The sequence below is a fragment of the Diadema setosum genome, chromosome 19 (assembly GCF_964275005.1).
Source record: "Diadema setosum chromosome 19, eeDiaSeto1, whole genome shotgun sequence".
In the NCBI taxonomy this organism is placed as follows: domain Eukaryota; kingdom Metazoa; phylum Echinodermata; class Echinoidea; order Diadematoida; family Diadematidae; genus Diadema; species Diadema setosum.
In genome coordinates this window covers 23289427-23310199 of record NC_092703.1, presented here as the reverse complement: position 1 = coordinate 23310199, position 20773 = coordinate 23289427, and the positions used below count along the sequence as shown (strand labels likewise).

Genomic DNA, 20773 nt, shown 5'->3' with positions numbered 1-20773 from the left:
ATTGTAAAGGTATACTTGCACATACATTGTAGTATACATATAACTCTTTGTTGTCTACTGACGCATTCAATCAATCATGTTCATATTTTGGTGAAAGATTAAGTACAGTGTTAGATGCCACTTGCTTGAACTTGAAGAGTGACTTGTGATTCTACAATGTATTGTACACAACTTAAATCTACATTTCACAATGCGTTTCTCATTTCTGTGCATTTTTCTTTTTTTAGAACGCTTTGCGTGATGTGAAAATGTATTCAAAACAAAACTTATCGTGAACAGACATTGCTCCAGTGCGTTATAAATATCTGATGTACACATTTCTAGAGTGAAGTTTTTGTTTGGCCTCCTTTACCATGACATACTACAGTATTAATCATAATACACACTCACAACTGTAGGGGATATTGCCAAGCCCTGCGTAGTTTGCATTCAGTTTGCCCTCTGTAGATGAATCATATCCGAGCAGTAGCTCTCTCTGATTCAAAAAAGAACTAACCTTTGACCTACAAGTTGGAATCAGTGCAAATTATCATAAGAGGCCGTTGTTTTCAAAGAGCCGAGACACATTTGAAATGCAGTCGTGCTATGTGTGTGGATCAATGAAGAGTACATCACAGATAGCATTAAGGCTGTCCCCCAAATTAATGACAATGTGGGCTGGAAATTGAAACTGGCATTTCACTGGTCCGTGGCCCCCGCGAAGGGTAGCAGGAATGCGCGCAAGATTGGCTCGGAGAAGGAAATCAGAAACTTCCCCTCCCCAAAGCATTCATTATTTCGCAGCGTTCGGGGCCTGTGATATCTACAATGTACACTACATGTATATCATTATGTACTTTGCCAGACCCAAGACATGGGTGAAGTTTATGTGTCACATCTGTTTGGTGTACCTTCCCTCTATCCCTCTCCTCAAATCCTACAACTCTTTACACATGATACATGTACATTTCCCCCCTTTTATTCATTAGTCATTTGTGTGTCTGTCATGGGATGGGGGGTGGGGGTGGGGGGTGGGGGTGTTGGATGAGTTCTAGTCGGGTCTTGCATACTCCTGCCCCCCCCCCCCCCCCAAGTCCTGTAGACATTTGCAGTGTAGGTCGAATAAATCATGTATAGAGCAATGTACACATATTGTGAATGATAAAACTGTTTTATATTGATGCACTGTTATGCTGGTCAATTGGTGGAGGTGGGGATGAGCAAGGAGGAGAGGGATGAATACTGTATACGCTATAATTTTTGCGTACATAAATTTTTGCGAGTGGTTAAATTCGCGATTGGGGGACCAGAGAAAATATGAAGTGGCAAAGAAAGTGTAAATTTTCAACTTACTAGCAAATAAGAATGATACTAGTTATACACTGCATGAAAAAAACTTACCAAACTCTGCGAACTAGTAAGTTAGAATTCAACATTTTTGAAGTGGTTAAGTCCATCGCGCTAGATTTCTGACGAGTGGTACGAGGGGTTGCGATAATGGATTGGCTCTACAGTATTCGTAAGTAGACGTGGACTAGCCCGACCACCCCAGACGCTGTTAATACGCTGTGCTGTGCGAATGCTACAAGCGTGTACTTACAGCGACTGGGCTGTGTATACTAGTAAGTAGTTAGACGTGGACGTGCTATATGTATGTAAACAAGCTTAGCCAGTATGGTCTGTTCGGTAAGCCGTGACATGGTATACTAGTACTGAAATGTTTGTATTATCAAGGCAAGGGATTCATTTTGGAAGGTAATATTTTCGCGTGTTGTTAATTTCGCGAATAGCTCCCGACTCGCGAAATTCGCGAAAATAAAACCCACGCGAAATATATAGCGTATACAGTACATACTGTAGATGTGTGCAGCCTATACAATGTACATTTTTCCTTTTGTTTTATAGGAATGACTCCAATGTAATATTTTATGCAGTGAACTGATACTGCATTATACTGTATACTAAGCAGCTGGAATATTATATTAAAAGACTGGACTCGTATATTAAATGTATTAAGGGAAATGAAAGTTACTGTAAGCTATGCAGTACTTATCTTCCCTGGTGTCTTTTCTTAGGAAAAGAACAGTTGAAATGTGTGAATAGCCATTTAGTCACAGCTAAAGGGTACAGGGTGCATACAGTACCACTCTCATCTTTCATCATGTACATGTACCTGTACATTAGGATCCAGCAGATTAGCACAGCCAGACAAGTGTCAATACATTTGTATGGGCGTTTGGGTCATGAATAAATGTTTGAACATCACACAGTGAAAGCTGTACAATATACATGTTTTCGTACGCTATGAGAGTGTCTGTGTGTGTATATGTTTGTGTGTTTTTAATGGTGATGTGCACTGTACAGTACATGTGAGTACAGAGGTACAGTTGTGTATGGAATGGGGGAAGGGTAATGGAGATTATTTAGTACCGGTACCATGGTTGTACATACATTTGTACAGTAAAACCAGAAATATTCACGGCATGACATTTCGGCGAATTGGAGTCGACGGCATTTTTTGTGATCTGTGTTGTGTCTTGAGCAGAGCATGCAGAAACTCAGCACTGTCAAACTGTGTCATGGTGTCTGAAATTTGGCAGACTAGTCATCACTACAGACTGTATGTACGGTACTTTCCTGTCTCTGTTTGTGTCTGTGTCTGTCATTGTGTGAGTCTAACTTTGTGTGAGTCTAACTCTAACCCTGATCTTTTCCTCTTCTTTAGGGATAGGCAGTATTATAAATGAAAAAAAAAAGAGCTCCCCCCCCCAAAAAAAAAAAATGAGACAAAAACTGAGCAACTTGTTTACAAGGAAAGCATACAATGTACCGTAAGACAGTGCAGTGATAAGAGTACAATGGTATTAGCATGGGTTACGACTGCGCGCACTCATTCTCCGTGTGTGTGCGTGTCTGTGTGTTGTTTTATGTGTCACTGCGTGCTGATCGAGACAGGCGCCTGGCGCTAACAAGAGTGACCCATCTGAGCATTTGGGGGAGCAGGAAATTCTGGCGTTTCCTGACACAATCAGCCCCAGGAAGCTCGCCCAGATAGTAAGTAGCAGAAATCAGTCAGAGAGGCTGCTCTTCTCCTGGCAAAATATCCGCGAGAGACGTACGCTAGTAGAATGTGGACACAATACACTTACACAGACACACAGAGGTCACATGAGCCAATCTTAAACCGCAACGGATAGCTGGGGAGATACTGACTGTCATTCCCTCAAAAATTGTGAGTAGATCTTGTATTATTACAAAATATTATGTACCCAGTACTGTTGTAGGTGACAAGAGATTTAGTGGTATGTAAAAATTGATTCAGGTGCTGATTTGATGCAATATGCGCTGATGTTGTTTCCAAGTATCATACTGAAGTGTTTAGATAAATACTGTAGTGTTCTCATCAGCTGTTTAACAAGTTATTATAGGCATTTGTATGTGTAGGCCAACACATTGGGAATCATGTGCAGGTATACCCGAGTATATGCACACGTAGGGGCTCTGCATGTCACATAGAAAATAATTAAATGAGGAATACATCCCAAAACTATTAAAGCTAAAGTAAACACGTACTCTATGGGATACTTGTAAATGGTGCAGGTGTACTTTAAATTAATAGCATTACCGGTAGTATGTAAAGAGTAGCACAACTGTTGGTAAGAGAAGGAAGTACATTTGTACACTGTATGAGTACAAAGTCAAGTAATTTTGTATTGATTGGATTTCTTATATTTTGATCTTCAAGCAGTTTTGTTGTACATCAACAACATTTGTAGATATTTTCATTCCACGTTTATGCTTAATTATGTTTGAAAAAAGCTACATGTAAATCAGAGATATTGTATTTTTATATGCAACATTACAGTGTATTGCCTTTTATTTGCAAAAGTGTGCAAGCTCTGTCTGTGCGTCAGAGTCCAAACTCCAAAGTTACGATTTGTAAGGAGATACAATTGGTAAACAGGAGCCTTATATCTGTTTGTGAAGAAGTGCTAATGTAAATGTAATGTACATTTTTAACCAAGTTATTGTCTCATTGTCACATAGTTTGTAGCCTACATGTAATTTTTCTTGAATAGTAGTTGAAATGTGTTAGTCTGCACAGAGGGGATGAGTTCAGCACCTTACACAGTAGTAGCCAGAATGTATTCTTTTCCGGTACACGCAAGGTTAACAAATGTGATTGTTTACCCAAACGTACCTTTAGCCATGGTCGCGAACAATGTATCACATGCACAACCAATCAATTAAATGGATTCTACTCGCGTGCAGTCTAAAGGGAGTGAAGTACATTTATGCGGGCCCGCTCAGAATGCAGATTGCATAAATGCCTCGAGGCCATGCGGGCCAAGTGGTTCATGGAGGGGAACGGGACATTCGTGCCCGTGGTGTAAATTCATGTTTGCATATATCGCCGAAAAGCGGGGCTATGGGTGCCGATCCCAGACGGGTCTGAGCTCTTTGCAGATGCCACCAAACCAATCAATATTTGTTGTTACAGCTTGCTGAGCATAAAGAATGCAGGAATCATATTTGAGGATAGACAACGGCTCCCATTGTCCAGACGTGATGTGCCGTATCCTCCGACGGCTAGGCTTATAGAATACAGATGGGAGAGGTCATTCATGGGAAACACACAGTAGGTGATGTGTGAAGTTAATGTAATGACATATATACATTGTAGTCTTTATCTGATTGTGGGCGGCAATGTCTCACTGCGCAACACGTGCAACATGTACGTGTACACCATGTACTGTATGTTGCAGATGTGAATGAAAACTGATTGGATGGGAATGACCATGTGACGGATTGTCTCCGCACATAGCGTGATTAGAGGATTCGATGGTTCCAGATTGTGATCATATTTTGTTGCGGCTTGTGTGTGTTGTGGATAACTTATCCTTTTTTTTTTTTTTTAATGCTTCCACCATGTAGTGTCTCGGGGGCATTAAGTTTTCAAGAATGTCTGTCCATCAAGTTTTGGTTGAGAACTAACTTCCGGTATCTAACATTTCTAGGTGAGATAATGAGAAACCTCTTATGAAATGTGAAAGAGCATGTAATTCCAAGAGGAATTCAATGCTTATTTGATGAAAATTGGTTTTGAAGTGGCTGAGATATCCAAAACAGAGCGATCCTAATAAAAGGTGGGTCCCACCTTTTATTATCGCTTTGTTTTACTTTGTTTTTGGATGTCTCAGCCATTCCAAAACCAATAAAGTTAAACTTTGAATTCCCTCTAGAATGGTATGCTCTGTACTATTTCATCAGTGGTTTCTTGATATTTCACAAAAAGTTAAAAGCCTAACCCTCATCTCCACCAATACTATACTACCAGCCAACCTAGAGAGGAGAACTGTAGCAATAAAATTACATGTAACTCCCTACAGAAGGAAATCAACTGAATTTGCATTTTCTGTTTATTTATATGTGTATATTTAGGTTTGCTGGCCAAAAGGCACTAGTTAAAGTCAAGTGATAAAGTTAATTGGGTAAAGTGCATAGAAATAAATAGGAAAATATTTTCCTATCCAGAGACGGCTAAAGGTCAGTCCTTGGTCAGTGGTCGTGGTCAGTGAAGTCAATCAGAAGGCATGAAAGGCCATCTTTGTATCACACGTACATTGTACAGGGAGAAGCAGCTTCAGTTGACTGCACTGCAGTTAATGATACTGTATCTTTACAGTTTAATACCTTGTTCTTGATTTAAAAAAACAACAACAACAGAGAACCAGAAGGGTGCTTTGTTGTGAATACACTTGAACAGCAGTATTCAGTGCAAAGTACGGGGGTACTCATGAGATAATCTGGTTCAGACTGTTTTCAGGGATTTTTTTTCATGCTTTTTTAGGTAGCAGGTCTTAATTACAGTAAGTACATGACAAGAAGATATTGCAGAAAAGCAACTTGTACGCTAAAAGTATGAGATTTGCCCAAATACCCATGGGTCTTCTGGATACTAACTGCTCCTCTGCAGATGACTGTTTTAACGTGTAGACTATTCCCTCTTGAAAGAAAAAAAAAATGAATCAATAAAAATGTCCCCCCTTTTTTTCTCATGAGAATGAAGTCATTAATTTTGTAATGGTTCGCGGCTAGGAAGCACCAGGCAAAGTGCTTTCTTGTAGGTTCAAATGTACAATGTACAATATTGTATGCCAGCCATGGTAAATGAGGTCACCCACACTGTATTTTAGTAGTTACGTATACTGTGCACTTATACGTGTAATGTACATTGTACAATGTACATGTACACAGGGCATTCTATGAGTGGGACTACGGTGCTGTACACTGTGCAATCATTGCTACTCATAAACTTTTTTTTTTTTGGAAATGAATAAAAGGACACACAGTTACTCTGTACTATGTCATAGGAAGGGTACCTGTGGAAATTTTGCTGAAGATGACAAAATTCAGCAAAGGCAAGGGGAAAGGCATTTTGGAATTCGAGCCAAATTGTAGGCCCTAACACTTTGAATTTAGTACTTTTGGTTCTTGTTCTCAGTAACAAAAGATTCAAATGCAGCACACTCTGTGCATTTAGCTTAACTTTCAGTTGTAATTTTTCGATTGCTGGATCGCTCTTTTTTTTCTTTTTCTTTTTTTTTAAAGAGCATATTTAGAGCTCTTCAGTGCAAAATTAGGCCTTCAAAAATTACTCATGTTGAGTGAAAACTTTTCTTCTTTTTTTTTTTTGGAACACTTGTCCAGACAATGCTTTAAATTTCATGATGATTTCTTTTTGGTAGGCATATTGTAGTCAATGCTGGTGAACTTACACATTTTTGTTCAAGCCCAGTATGTGCAGCCAAGATACTGTACAGCACTGGGTAAATCATTTCAGTATGCAGTAATTTATTTGCCTCCATTGTTGTATGTGAATATAATATGGGGACCTTCATTCTGACAGGAGGGGTGCATTGTGAGCAGCAGGGTTGTATAAAGTGCACCTGTTGTATAAAGTGCACCGCATAGTTTAATACCGAATCCACTATCTGTCGCTAATACCCGATGTGTGCTTCCTGTGCGGTCGAGGTCCATCAGTCCATGGGTTAATTCTTGCATCATCATGGGTATTCATAAATGAGGAGGGAGTGACACACTTGTCAAGGTGTCCATCCAGTGTTCAGTCCTTCAGAGTCACCTGGGTGCCTCCAGTAGCATCATGTCTTGTCATAATCTTTACAGCTACATGTATCTTCAAACCAGTCCCACCTCCCTGTTCAAATGGCCCCCAACAGCTCACACGAGATGAAATCTTGCAATGCAGTTCCCCGTCAAGTTCATGCGGATACACTGTGCATGGCAGTGAAAAGCATTATTGTCAAGTGCTGAGCTGCTAAGTCTTCTTGATTCTGTTGGAGGCTTCCTGAAAACTTCAATTATCTTGTTGTATCTATAGGAGAGTGTATACAGTATGTAATCTCCCTGATGCAAAAAAAAAAAAAAAAAAAAAAAAAATAATAATAATAAAAAAAATCATTTTTGCTTTTTGAGATGCCTACAGTGGCTTACAACCACCTCAGTGATTGCTGTTTTGGAATCCCCCAGATTTTGATAAAGTGAGTTTTGCCAGCCCTGCAGGTATACCCTTGTGCCACTCTTGCACAAGCATTATATTATAACATCATTTCAGTTTTAACAATTCAAAACATGGCAGTAGCTGCAGTATTTATGCAGATAAATCATACATTGATGTTTTGTTATTGTTGTTGATTTCACACATTGCCAAGATCAGTGTATTGTAGAAAGAAAGTACTTGGGTTGTACACATACATTGTAGTCCTTGAATTTCCAGAAAACTATAACTTGCACATTTTTCTTCAAGTGACTGAAAGTATCATGTTTACATGTACTAGTGATGATCTCAATAAGAGTAATGCAGCTCTTCAGGATGCTTGAGGAGTATCAAAATTTTCTATGTACGTGTATTTCTACTTATCTACATGTATTTGAAAACAGCAACAACTGTTGTGTTGTATGAGTTATTCAGTGCATCCTGTTCGAAGAAACCAATTTCTAGAGTGAGTTTGGCCATATGTACTTCCAAGAAATCCATGATACAATGTACATATAAATTTGTACATATTTTAGCCATCTTCTCCAGTGCCCCTTGAGGCCTCACTCTAGCCAGCCACTGCATTGTAAACTTGATTTGTAATGCGGCAAAGACATAATTGTGCCTCATATTCAGTGCTGGAAGGCTGGCTACGGAGGTGCCTGGGAGGATGCCTGCGCTGTTCCATGCACTGTGGTGCACTGGCTCCTCCGCAACTGACTCACCCAAGTTTGTTCGTCTAAAAATAGCTCGGGTGTCCGCATCTTCCCTAGTCAAAGGCAAGAGAGCCTTCTCCCCTTTTTGTTTGCCCTGGCGTGCGACTGAGCGTTAGGCAGGGAACGTCCTTTACTCCACTGCACTGTACATTCGTGGGTGTCTGTGTAGACATGTATGCGTGTAAATAAGGGGGGATGAAATGGAGGCAATCTGCTATGGACTTGAAGTGTTCAACAGGCACTCATCGTACTTCGAGCTGCGCTTACAATCTATTTGTACCTACTTGTGATGTCTGTCTCTTCTTCGGGTGCTTCATTTTTACTGCCAGCTGTGCATTGGAAAAGTCAGGAATTAATGCGTTTCGGCAGGTGATGCTTGCTAATGTTTTATGTGTTTTGTGATACAGTGTGTCCTTCTGTGATGTGTACCCCCGTATTCATCATTGCCATTATTGCTTGTTACTGAGGATTACTCGTAGATGCTTCGCACTAGAAATTCAGAGCCAGTATACAATGTACAGTGTAGCAGAGCTGAAAAAGAATGTGTCTCAAGGAGAAATTTATATTTCATGATGGCAGGGAAATGAACAACATTTTATCAGAATAGATTTGCATTAGATTGTTTCTTTTTGGTCTTTTGATGAAAGGAGGAGTTGGTGAGTCATCCAATACATTTGAAGCTTAGCCTTTTGAATCCCTATATTGTAGAGAGGAGTGGCTATAATTTTTTTCAAGTACCCATACATGTATGTGAATATGATATTGTTTAATGGCCTCATACTACATACCTTACAATTTTTTTTCTTTTTTTTAACCAGGGAACATATAACTGTACATATATGTACAGTTATGTTCCATGTGTGTGACTTTATGTTTGTGTGTGTGTGTGCATGCATTTGTCTATACTGGGTATGAAAAACAATGGACTTTTCTACAAGTGACAATGCACACGCTTAGCTCTAATGAATCCCCAAAGGAAGACATGTCACTATTAAAATGTTATGACCTGCTGATTTTAAAACTACACATTGTATACTGCTCCTTCCTGAAGATACAGTACATTATGGTTTTGCCAAACTGTATGCCGACTTGTTTCTTTGATATTGCCATTTTCCTTTGAACGAACATTCTCTTTTGAGTACTATGGAGTGCTGCAAGGGCCATCAAGGTTGCTTTGGTCAATATAGATCTCTGAGATTACCGTACCTGTATGTGATACATGTATCATGTGGAAGGAAACTTGCGTACTACATTGTACATGTGTACATTAATACAGTTTTTATGCACAACATTCGGAAAGTGACTCTGTGTGGTAGAATTATTCATTTGGCAAAACTGGACAACTCTGGTCAGAGGAAGTTTAAACCAGCATGAGTGAATGACCTCATAGAGTTCACAGCATCTGAAAAACAACAACAAATAACATGATATGAAAGAAAGAAGCAGCAAATGCTTTTTCAGATAGTGCTTATTGGCATTTCGAGAGTGGATTTATTATTTTTTGCCCCCATAGAAACTGGGAACAAAGTGCAGTGCACTTTTTTGTTTTGTTTTGTTTGATACTAAAGATGACATGTCTTTGTATGTGATGTCACTGATAATACAATGTAGTTTCTGATCTGGCGTGATGGAGCCCATTCTGCATACAAGTAAAATGAATACTTGTGTGTGTGTGTGTGTGTGTGTGTGTGTGTGTGTAATATGTCAGATGATAGGTTATAACTTCTCATTTATAATACAAGGTCCCCTGATTACTTCCCCTGTGCTTCCCTCCTTGCACCCATAAGCGGCAGGACAGAGGAAAGTGGTGTAAAGCTGATGATGTGACCTCTGGGTCTGGGTCATGTTGTCTTTTATCAGAGGCACCTTTCCTGTCTCACACTTTTGGACTTCCTATCACCCGTCAATCTTGCTTTTTTAATGTGAAAAAATAGATAATGGGTAGTAAATTACTTTAATACATTGTAGTATGTAATCTCCTCCCCCTGGTGATGGTGTGGTGAGGTAGTGAGTGGCTTTGAGAATGTGGGATCAGATGATGAATGCAAGCGAAATGCTGAGAATGCATTTGTTAATGTTATTTTCTGTGTTTTAGTTATTGTTGTGACATCAAACATTCCTTTCTGTCTAATAATAATGAGATGTATTGTCGTTTTTAGGCCCAAGGGCAGAGTTCAGATGATCCGCTATTAAGTGCAAGTGTAAACATCAAGTTCATGGTACATAATATGTCTATCCCTGTTTTGCTTTTGAAATGGGATCTCACTATTACATGCAAACTCTCTGACTGATTTTAAAAGTCCATCTTGTTTTTTCCCCTGAAGACAGGAGATAATACATGGTGGTAGCGAAGAATGCACAAGAATTTTCAGCGATTGTCATTGACAGCATGCTGACAATTGTACCTGCAATGCTTGCTACCCCTCAGTGGGCATGCCAAGTACTCATTGGCAATAAATTGGGCTATTTTTGAATGGGGCCACCTTCTTGTTAACTTTAAAAGTGAGCTACACTTGTACACATAGGTGGCTTTTTAAGTGGTCATCTTCAATGGTGCTGCTGTGATTACAGTTCTATCTGCTGTCTGTTCCCCCTCCCCCCCCCCCCCCCTTCCCCTCTCTTCATCCAGGGTTGATTCCGGACATAGGACCTCAGACAAGGGACGTACCTCTGGACAATAGTCATGTGACAGGCGGGGACGCCATGGAAACCTCTAGGAGTATGGACATTAACGTTGAGATGGAGGTCAATGCCAACGGTGAAATAAACGCCAACCCGGAGGCCAACGCAAACGTTACCGTGGACAGTAATGCGAACACACCCCAGAGGACGGGTACGTTTGTAAAACACATGTATTTGAGTTGATGGTATTAGTGTGGAGCCTGGTCCATGTGTAGATCCAAACTCACCTTTCTTTTTTTCCTGTCTCTCACCTGTATGTATGCAAATTGTTTTCCACTGTTTCTTGTTGAGCTTCTCTTCTATGACACTGAATAGTTGTCTATGGTATTTTTCTAATATAAATGTACTGTACAGTAGTTAGTCATTACTTTCATTTTCATTTCGTCTTGTTAGTGTGTGTTAAGACTCACTGTATGCACCATGTACTTTACAATTTTGGACTTGTGAAAGACATTTCACGAGTGGTTAAATTTGCAATCGAGAACCACATTGACAGTTATGAAAAAGAAGTGTCTCTTTTATTGAGAAAAATTGTGATTTCCCACCTCCAAAACAGTAATAAACAGCACATTTGTGTTTCATGGAGTTCATATTTTTGTGAACATCGGTCGACTCGGGAAATTCTTGAAAATGAAAATACAGTGAAATGTGCAGTGCATTATGGTAGTTTTTATCTTAAAATGGTCCTTTAGTTTTATGCTGTGAGTCTCTGTTTGTGGTGAAATTAAAGTCTGGAATTGAGATAAAGAAGTGAGATCATGCTGATTTGTAAATCTAAACAAGTGAAAAAAAAATGTGAATAGGATATCCACTCATAGTATAGCTGCACTGTAGGTATGGTCCGTAGTTTTGCTTTAAGACTTGCTGGTACCTGGATGTGTTGTTTTGTTCTGATCTCCACTTTCCTGTCTATCTCTCCTTGAACTTTGTATTTCCAAACTTCTAACCACCACCATCATCACACCCATACCTTGGCCCACCAAATCTTTCTTCCTCCGCGGAACTGCACCTCCTTAGATGATAGTGACAGAGACTTGATCGAGCAGGACAGCCTCGAGAGTCTGGACCCTGGCCAAGAGCCAGAACAGGTATCAGACCAGGAATTGGCTGAAGACCTGCCCCAAGATCCGGGTCAGGATGGCTCTGCACCTGTGGAGGTGCAACCAGTGGTGTCTGAAGAGCCACCCGTGGGCGCAGCGGAAGGAGCAGAGCAGCAGGATACCGTAGAACATGAGCAAGCCGGTCCTGGCTTTGTTGGCAAACAAGATGGTGGGGAAAGTGGAAATGGAGAGGGAGGAGATATGAAGCAGGAAGACGATGTCGATGCAGAGGTGGAGGAGGAGCCTGCCCCAGATGCCATCCAAGAAGAGACCATGGATGAACTGGAAGGCGACACGGAGGGCGGGGAACATGACACCAGAGAAGAAGGCGAGAGCGGAACCGACATCGAGGGACACCTGGAAGGGCTGCTGAGCCCCGCCTTCTCGGAATCAAAGACTTTTGACATCATCACCACCGACCGCGAGTTCGAGACAGAATCGGAAGGTAACCCCACCCGGTCTCCATCTGAACGCCGATGCAAGCATTTCATGTCATGCCAGCCAGCTCAAGCTAACAGCACGGATAGGAAGCAGTGCACGAAATCACTTCTAACCATTGTGATTCTTTGCTAACATCTGCCTTTTTTTCATTCCTAGTCTTGTTTTGTCCTCATCTATGTGTAGCTATTGTTGTAACTTGTTGCTTTTGTTTAGAAGAATGCAAAGCATTTCGCTTTTAGTGAGACCCAAGGAAAAAAAAAATCATGCACAAATGTTTGTGAAAGTACTTAGCATATTTTCATCAAGGTCTTTTTTATTTCAGGTGCTGGAATCTACACCCATTGAGCTGCTAAAATTCATCCACCATTCATAGAAATGAACAATTCAGATGTAATTTGTCTGTGTACTTTTCTTTTTTCTTCTTTTTTGCAGCATGCAGAGATTATTAACAGAGGTTTTGTGCATGACAACGTAAAAAACCATTTAGAAATACATCGTAGTAAGGCAGTGTATCAGCCAAGCGATCACATAGTTGCTTCTTTAAGTCATTTCTCCATGAATCCTTGCATCGTTTATTAACACCTCGCGTGGAGGCAGCGAACTAGAGCATGAAGATCTTTTTTTTTTTCTATTCTGATTTCTTGTCCGGTTCTCCCTGAATGTGTGGGTTTAGGATGATAGAGACATTAAATGCATTCACTTGAGTGGAAAGCAAGTGATGTGATTGTGTGGGACTGTTCCAGCAGCAGACGTTGTCCCCCCACCTCAGGAAGTGGTGAGACCTTGCCTGTGTGTTTATTGATGTAACCCATGGCAACCAGGGAGAGCAAAGATGGTTCGTTTCCTCTGATAAGCCTGCTTTTCTTCAACATCGACAACCAGTCTGTTTTTCTTCTTTCTTTTTCATGTTGCTTTGATAAATTGATAGGGTGGTACTGTAGCTGCAAAGCAGACTCACGTGATAAGAGAGGGGGAAAAAATGATAGTGAAGGACTCATGTTGATTTTAGTATACATATTATCAACAGCTTTTGACTGCGTCAAAAATATACAGTACTCTAGAAGTGCATAAAATGAAATATTATTATCATTGGTGTCAGAATACACCGCATTGTGAGGAACTACGTCAAAAGCAACACATGCTGAAATATTGTAGATTCTGTGCTCTATAAAGATTTGGGTATGATGATAAGCTAAGAAGGTGCCATGGAAATGCACATTTATATAAATCATTGCAATGAACAAAGAATTCATAGAGCAGGGACAGTACAATTTAGCTAGCACATGCTTTCTGACATAACACGGTACATCATCGAGTGTTCATTTCATTAAAAAAAAAAATTATTATTATTATTTGTTTTTTGGTAAGATGGTCCAAGGGCTGTTCGGATTACTTCCTTCTTCTCTTTCCTTGTTTTTACCGGCATCCGAGAAACAAAATACTTTGAAGATGTTTTTGTCATCTCACTGTTGACGATTATTCCTTTGGAATGATAGATCAAGGTAATGCCCCTCGTGAGCATCAAGCTAATGTGTTATTTCCCCCTTGCCACCAGGCATGACAGAGAAACATTGACTGCGTTTTCTTGTTTGTTAGCTATTTCTGGGTAGCAGCAGATGTATAATGGAGATACCGCCCACATGCACCAATGTGACCATGCTTTGCCGTCTACTTTTATGTAAATTTTCCAGCAGAAAAACAACTTCAAAGTGCAGTTTCATGCCAGTTTTTAAAGTTGGCTTCCATTTGAAATGGAGTATTGTGTGATGGGAGCTTCTTCAAAATTGGACCTTTAGTGCTTAAGTGATGAATATGTTTCATAATGTTTCAAGTTTCCTCAAGACAGTGATAAGAGCAGCAACCACATGCCAATATTATCTATGCCGATACCATCTACATGTACGCATACCAAGATTATGGAGTGATGATGTCGTGACCAGACAAAATGTCTTCTATAGACCCATTCATAAGTCTTTACTAAATTTCATAATTTCCACATTTGACATGAACTAAAAAATAAATAGAAAATAAATGGTGTTATGCACATCAGATTTTGCTGTTGTTGTGCTGCATTTAGCTAAAAATGATGACTTTCAGAGGAAAGGGCTGTCATTGTAGTCTAAAAAATTATTTACAACCCCCCCCCCCCACTTATAATGGGGAATTGTGAATTGGTTACATCATCACCTCAGCCTAATTGTATATATGCTGGTTCCGCAGACGAGAACATACACTACATGGAACCTTGAATATTATTTTCATGAAAATGAAAACATATTTTGATTGGAAGAAATGGAACTTGTAGATTCTTCTTAGTCTTAGATCCTTAAATTTTCCATTTTGAGGTTTGATTTGGTGAAAATCTTTCACTGAAAATTTTGTGTCCACAGTGGCAAAACTCTCGGGATATTGAGCTCAATGCAAATCTTGAGATGTGATTCCCGCTACTGTGTAATTTGCATCAGTGTGAATGCCATTGTAGAAAGAGAGAGATGGTTCTCCTTTCTGCAGTGAAGATATTTTTAGTTTCCTGTGTTTTTGTGATGGCATCATGGTTGGAAGCTGGTCCTGAAAGCAAGATAATTTGCCCCATTCTTTTCTTGCTATTTCAAATGTGAAAGACTATAAGCGTAGCTAAATTTCTCGAGAAATGAAGAGGGAGTGAATTCCTAATGATGTTAATAATACTGGTGACTCCTGTTATCACAAAGTCATTGGGACCAGTGGTTTTCTTTCCATATATCGAAATTTCAATCGGTTATAATCAAACAATTAATAATGTAAAGATATAGATGATAGCTGTGGAACCTGAATTTTTATTCTGTTGTAACAAGACTTTTGTTACACAGTTGTTGTAGTAGGAATGCTCTTTATTTTGCCAGCAGAGCAATAAATTTGAAAAGAAAAAAAGAGTGAGGAGTTAAATCTTCCTTCTTATTAAATGTCAACGACATGTAAAGTAGAAACTTTTGAAAGTGCTGATAGATTAAAAAAAACCAAATACTCATTTGCATGAAAGGGTTCCATTTGGGCAGCATGCTGGTGGGAACGTTGTAACTTGACATGCAAATCATATCTACAGGTCATTTTATTTTTCAAGAAATCCAGAACGTGTGCTATATTGCTGTTTTTCCCCCTTTGTTTCCATTGCAAATTCATTCATCACTGTCTGTTCATTGTCTGCTTTCAAAAAACTGCGGAGCAAAGAAAAAAAAATGTGCTGTTCAACCTTTCTTTACTAATACTATGTCTGCTTTCTGGTTTGTGGATTCAAAAAGAAAAAAAAAGTAAAATGTATGATTTGTTACTCTAGGGAAAGCAGAGCAAATAAAAAAAGAAAAGAAAAAGTGATGAATAATTCTATGATTGCATGTTATCGCTGTGTGTCTGCCACGTTTGCATTTTCAACACCAAAAACCAAAATCAAAGAAAAAGAAAAAGAAAAAAATCGAAAATTGCTGAACTAACATGTGTGCTATGCGTGAGTCATACATGTATTCTTATCACAAAGGATGGAGAAATCATTCACAAAAGAGTGTTACTGCAGTTTTGTAATAATTTTTTAAGTCTTTTTTTTTTGCCACCAGTCCTTACCCATGTCATCATGAATTTCTCCATCGATTGCAATGCTTTTAACATAATACAAAAAAAAAAAACCCAAACAAAAAAACACACAATGAGCATTGTTATCAGTTCATTCACTCACAAGTTCTTTCGGTTGAGGGGGTCAATCGATAAGAAATGGACACGTTTCATCGTTGCTTGAAATCTGTGGGATATTCCCTATTAGGTGGCACAATGAAAGACTCGTTCAGCCAACGAGCGAAAAAAACTGCACTGTCCCTTGTCTTGTATTTGCACAGCTGTTCAAGAAACATCTGCAAAGTTTGTTTAAAAATAATATGGCATGAGCATATTCTAAAATTTGAATTGCTGGTGTGTCCTTTTCATCACAAAGACCCGTTTTATTATTACAGCAGTTACACAGCAAAAAGTGAAAGAAACCTATGAAACAAAGCAAAGAAAACATTGTGCACTGATAATATCAGTCATCACTGGACTGCATACATGTATGTACATATCTTGTAGGTTGTACTGCAGCCCCAGCATTTGCAACAGTATAATGTTTTCAGTTATGCTTGTTTTAACTAGAATAAATGTATGCTGTGCTTTGTTTAACCCGTTGAGGACAGACTGATTTTGCTTCAACACGCATTTTCCATAGACACCTGCCCGAGTATACTCGGGACTCGTCCTCAACGGGTTAAGAGGTTGGAGTGATGATGTGGCAGATTCATGAACTCATCTTGCATTCCAGCTGAGAGAAATGGGTGTTTGTCCAGCATCAATGCTGTCGAAAAAATATTGTGTTGACCGTAACATAAAAAAAATAGATAAAAACGTCCCTTTGTGTGGAATTATATTACACAGTGGTAAGTTATATTTTAGCTTCAAATTTCACATGCTATATTTGTTTAGAATATATGTATTCTTTAAATGGAAGGTTTTGTTCACTTATCAGTAGGTTAGAATATGAATGCAAGAGTTGTTTTTTTAATGAAAAAATGTGGAAAAATGATCTTTGAAATTCTAGATGAGAAGATCATACAAATGTACAAAGTCTGTTGGAAACATGCAATCTTTTTAATTCATTTCCTTCTTGATTTCATGCTTTGAGAACCGTTGCTGTATCATGATGCTTTCTTGAAAGTGATTTGTCTCGGTGTGTTTGACTTTGCCAAATTGGTGTCAACATGAAACATGAGACATTATTGCCCTGAAGAGATGAAAGAATTTCATGAGCATTTCAAAGGTAGTGAATGCTCTTTTACAGAATGTTGCTGTGCAGTCGGTGCATTGCACACTCATTCTCATTTTGTATCTTTATACAGTAGGCCATTTTTTCTTTGCCTTTCTGTAAAAGAGTATGGTGGGGTTTGGGAATACTAGAATAACTGCTCAAGGTTTGGCAACTGTCTGTGCTCTTTAATACGTGATGGTGAATTTCACCTGCTCCAGGCAAGTGGGAGCACCAATGCACTACTACCCCGCATTTACACTACTGTACATGTAGGTCCCGCATCACGGGGAAAGCCCCTTGCTGCAAGACTTTCCCCTCCAAAACCACAGTGTACATGTAGATGCTTTAACCGGGACTTTTCGTGGTGTCCTTGCAAGCTTGTGAGTCCAGGGACAAAATTTGGATGGGAGAGTGACCTTTGGGAATAGGCTGTACCTGATTGTGCCCACCTGTGTTCATCAAATGTGCACATGTGTGAACTCTGGTGTCAAATGGCAGGACCTGCCGTAAACCCCTGTTGCGCCCTCCCACCCCCTCCCCCCAGCTTCTGGACCATCGAGATATAGTGTGGACTGTCAGTTGTAGAAAAGGAGATCTGGGCCCCATTTCATAAAAGGTTGATGTCATAGCAACTCTTGCTAGAATGGTTATTGTCATAGTAACAACAAGAATCCAGATTCCTGATTGGCTGTTACTATTCGAAGTTTCCATTCCAGCAAGAGTTGCTATCCTGGTATCTTTTATGAAATAGCACCCTGGAGTCCAAATTCCTTCAGGTGTGAACGTCCCTGGATATTGTCCCCCGTGACCCACGTGTGAAAATGGGTACCTGGCATTAGTGTACCATTGCAGGGCTGTCTTTAAGCTGCTACCCTGTCTAAATGGGACCTTCATTATCACTGTTCTCAAAGCCAAGTAGACATTGTTTACGTACCGAACCATGTCTACAGTCTGCTTCAAGGATGTGTTTTGATTCTGTTTGTTTTATTTACAAAGCAAGATATGCTCTGATTAGCAGGTATGTATGTCACTATTATAGAAAGAGAATCTAAACGGATCTGGCGAATAATGCATAAACTGTTTATCATTAACAGCCAAGGAAATATGCTAAATTGGCTCAGTACATGATGGTTTCATTTCATAGTTGTGAATTTTCCGTCGCATGCTTCTTTTTTTAACAGGAAGTAAGACTGTGTGACTTAATGATGTTATCACTTTAAAAGACGTAGTAAATGCTTTGGCATTTTAATAGAAATGACGCTGCTTGATACAGGGATAAGATCTATTGCTGCTGCATTATGAATGGTTTTACAGCTCAGTGGAGTGCTTTGGTAGAGAAAAATTGTGTGTTTATTTATGTGTATAGAAATTGAAAAACCACAAGAATTCACAATTGTGGTCAATGTGATCGCCCTGTTTGGTTCACGATAAGGGAGATTAGTGGTTTATGGCGCAAACTGTGCAAGGACTTAATTAAGCGTGTCAAACTCTCCTTGATTCAAAAGCCATGGGATCTGATCTGTTGTCCTTTGAGCAGCTGTGGTTTATACTAGTCTTTCTCCCAGATCAGATGTTTATTTGAATTTAATTTCCAATCTTTATTCCCCCCCCCCCAATCAGCATAGCAAATATTTTGCAGCTAGTAGGACTTTGTGTACATGCTGTATGATTCATGAATAAGCTCTAAGTATGCCTAAAATAGGCTTCAGTAAAGTCATTTCAAGATTTGTGTGAGGTACGGTGTACATTGTTTTACACTTTTGTATGTACATGTAGGTATGTAGGATATTAAAGGTAGTTAATTAATGTCTTTGTTTCAAGTAAGCCCTCATTCAAGCAATCCAACCATTTCATACTTGAAAAAGAAAAAGCTACATGAATATATTTATTTGTTATCACTGGGTTGCTGGGGATTGATCCCCCAGTTGATACCATGGGAGAGTACGTGGATAAAACTCTGGACTGATGAATGACCGATGGGGGATTCAAATTACTGCATGGTACAAACAGCCTTTTAATAGACAAGATGTTTTATCCAGGATTGATAATGGCAGGGTCCTCAGGCAGATTAGTGCCTGCACTGAAGAGGCTACCCTGGGTAAATAAGACCATTATACATTTTGTGTGTGTGTGTGTGTGTGTGTGTGTATGTCTTTCTTGAGTGAAGCTGTTATTTGATTTAGTAGAATTTCATGCTTTCACAGAACACACTCAAAAGCCAGGTACATGTATTTCATTTGATATACTGCACGTGCCATATATTTCGCAGGTTTTCTGTTTAAGCAAATCTTAAAAGATGGGTGCTATTCACAAATGTTTAAACATGGGAAGGCATAAAGTCTAGTCCCGACATAAATGTGATATGCTTATGTACAATTTTTTTTTTTGCTGTTTGGTTCTGCACTCCATGTTCTGCACTCCATGATGGCAAATTTAACCGCTCACATATTTGTCAGGAAGTCCCGATTTAGGGACAAATTTAGACTCGCTAAATAATTATGCCGTACAATATACACTAGACCATCTTGTTTAACTGGAAGATTGGTTTTACAGTATAAAGCATTATAAAGGAAAAGTGGGTGGGCCAGGATAGGATTTTCACATGAGATTGATGTTGGCAAGTTGATGGCATAGTCTGTGCTTATCGCATCAGACAATGCCTACTCATGATATTACAGACGATTGCAAGTACTATTCTTTTTTTTTTTATGAAGTATTTAAAACTGGTATTATGATCTGCTCACTGCAGTCCCTTTTTTTTCTTTCTTATCAAAAAAAAAAAAAAAAGCACACACAAAAAAAAATTGCATGGAGACAAGCAGGTACCCTCACTTCCCTGTATGATAAACGTTCATAATGGTGCTTGGTATCATAAGTTAAATGCTATTGAAAGTTTAAATCATATTTAAAGGGAAAGGGTTGTGTACATGTAGTTCCACACAGTTTTAAAAGTTTTTGATCTTTTGATTCTGTTTCTTCTAACTGTTCTATCTCACAGTCACGCATATAGAGGGAAACTTGAACTTTCTAGCATGTTTGAACTGGTGCCATAGGAGGTCTTTTAATAGAGAAAGGGCTGCCCTTGTCTCCCCACACTATAGAGTCTCTCAAAGGCATGTTTGAATTTCAAAACATATTTAAGGGGAAACTTGAACTTGTCCAGCATGTACTGCTGTTAGCTGATGCCATGGGGGGTCTCAGGAGAAAGGATAACACTCTTTTTGTTCCTGTGTTTAGAAGCTAGTCATTCAAACTTGGGGCATTCGTATTCGCATGCAGGATGATGACGATTTTTCAATCACTAAAGCCATTTACTGGCAAGTTGTACTGCAGTAGTGTGTTTTGCCACTAGTCAAGGTTACTTTTGTGTGTCTCTAATCCCCTTAAATGCAAAGTCTGTACAACAAACAGCACAGCCCGTGGCACACACAGTTTACATGAACTAAAGTGGTGCAGACACTTAATGCAATTGGATAGCTCGATCACGACCGCTGGT

General features: G+C 39.4%; 1 protein-coding gene across 1 annotated transcript in view; it reads left to right on the top strand.

Moving 5' to 3' along the window:
• LOC140242352 (uncharacterized) overlaps positions 1 to 20773 on the top strand; it is an 88290-nt gene that overhangs the window by 7892 nt on the left and 59625 nt on the right. Inside the window, exon 2 of the mRNA XM_072322088.1 lies at positions 10883 to 11086. Within this exon, the coding sequence (XP_072178189.1) occupies positions 10957 to 11086 (130 nt within the window). The 5' untranslated portion in view covers positions 10883 to 10956. The remainder of the gene's footprint in view (positions 1 to 10882; positions 11087 to 20773) is intronic.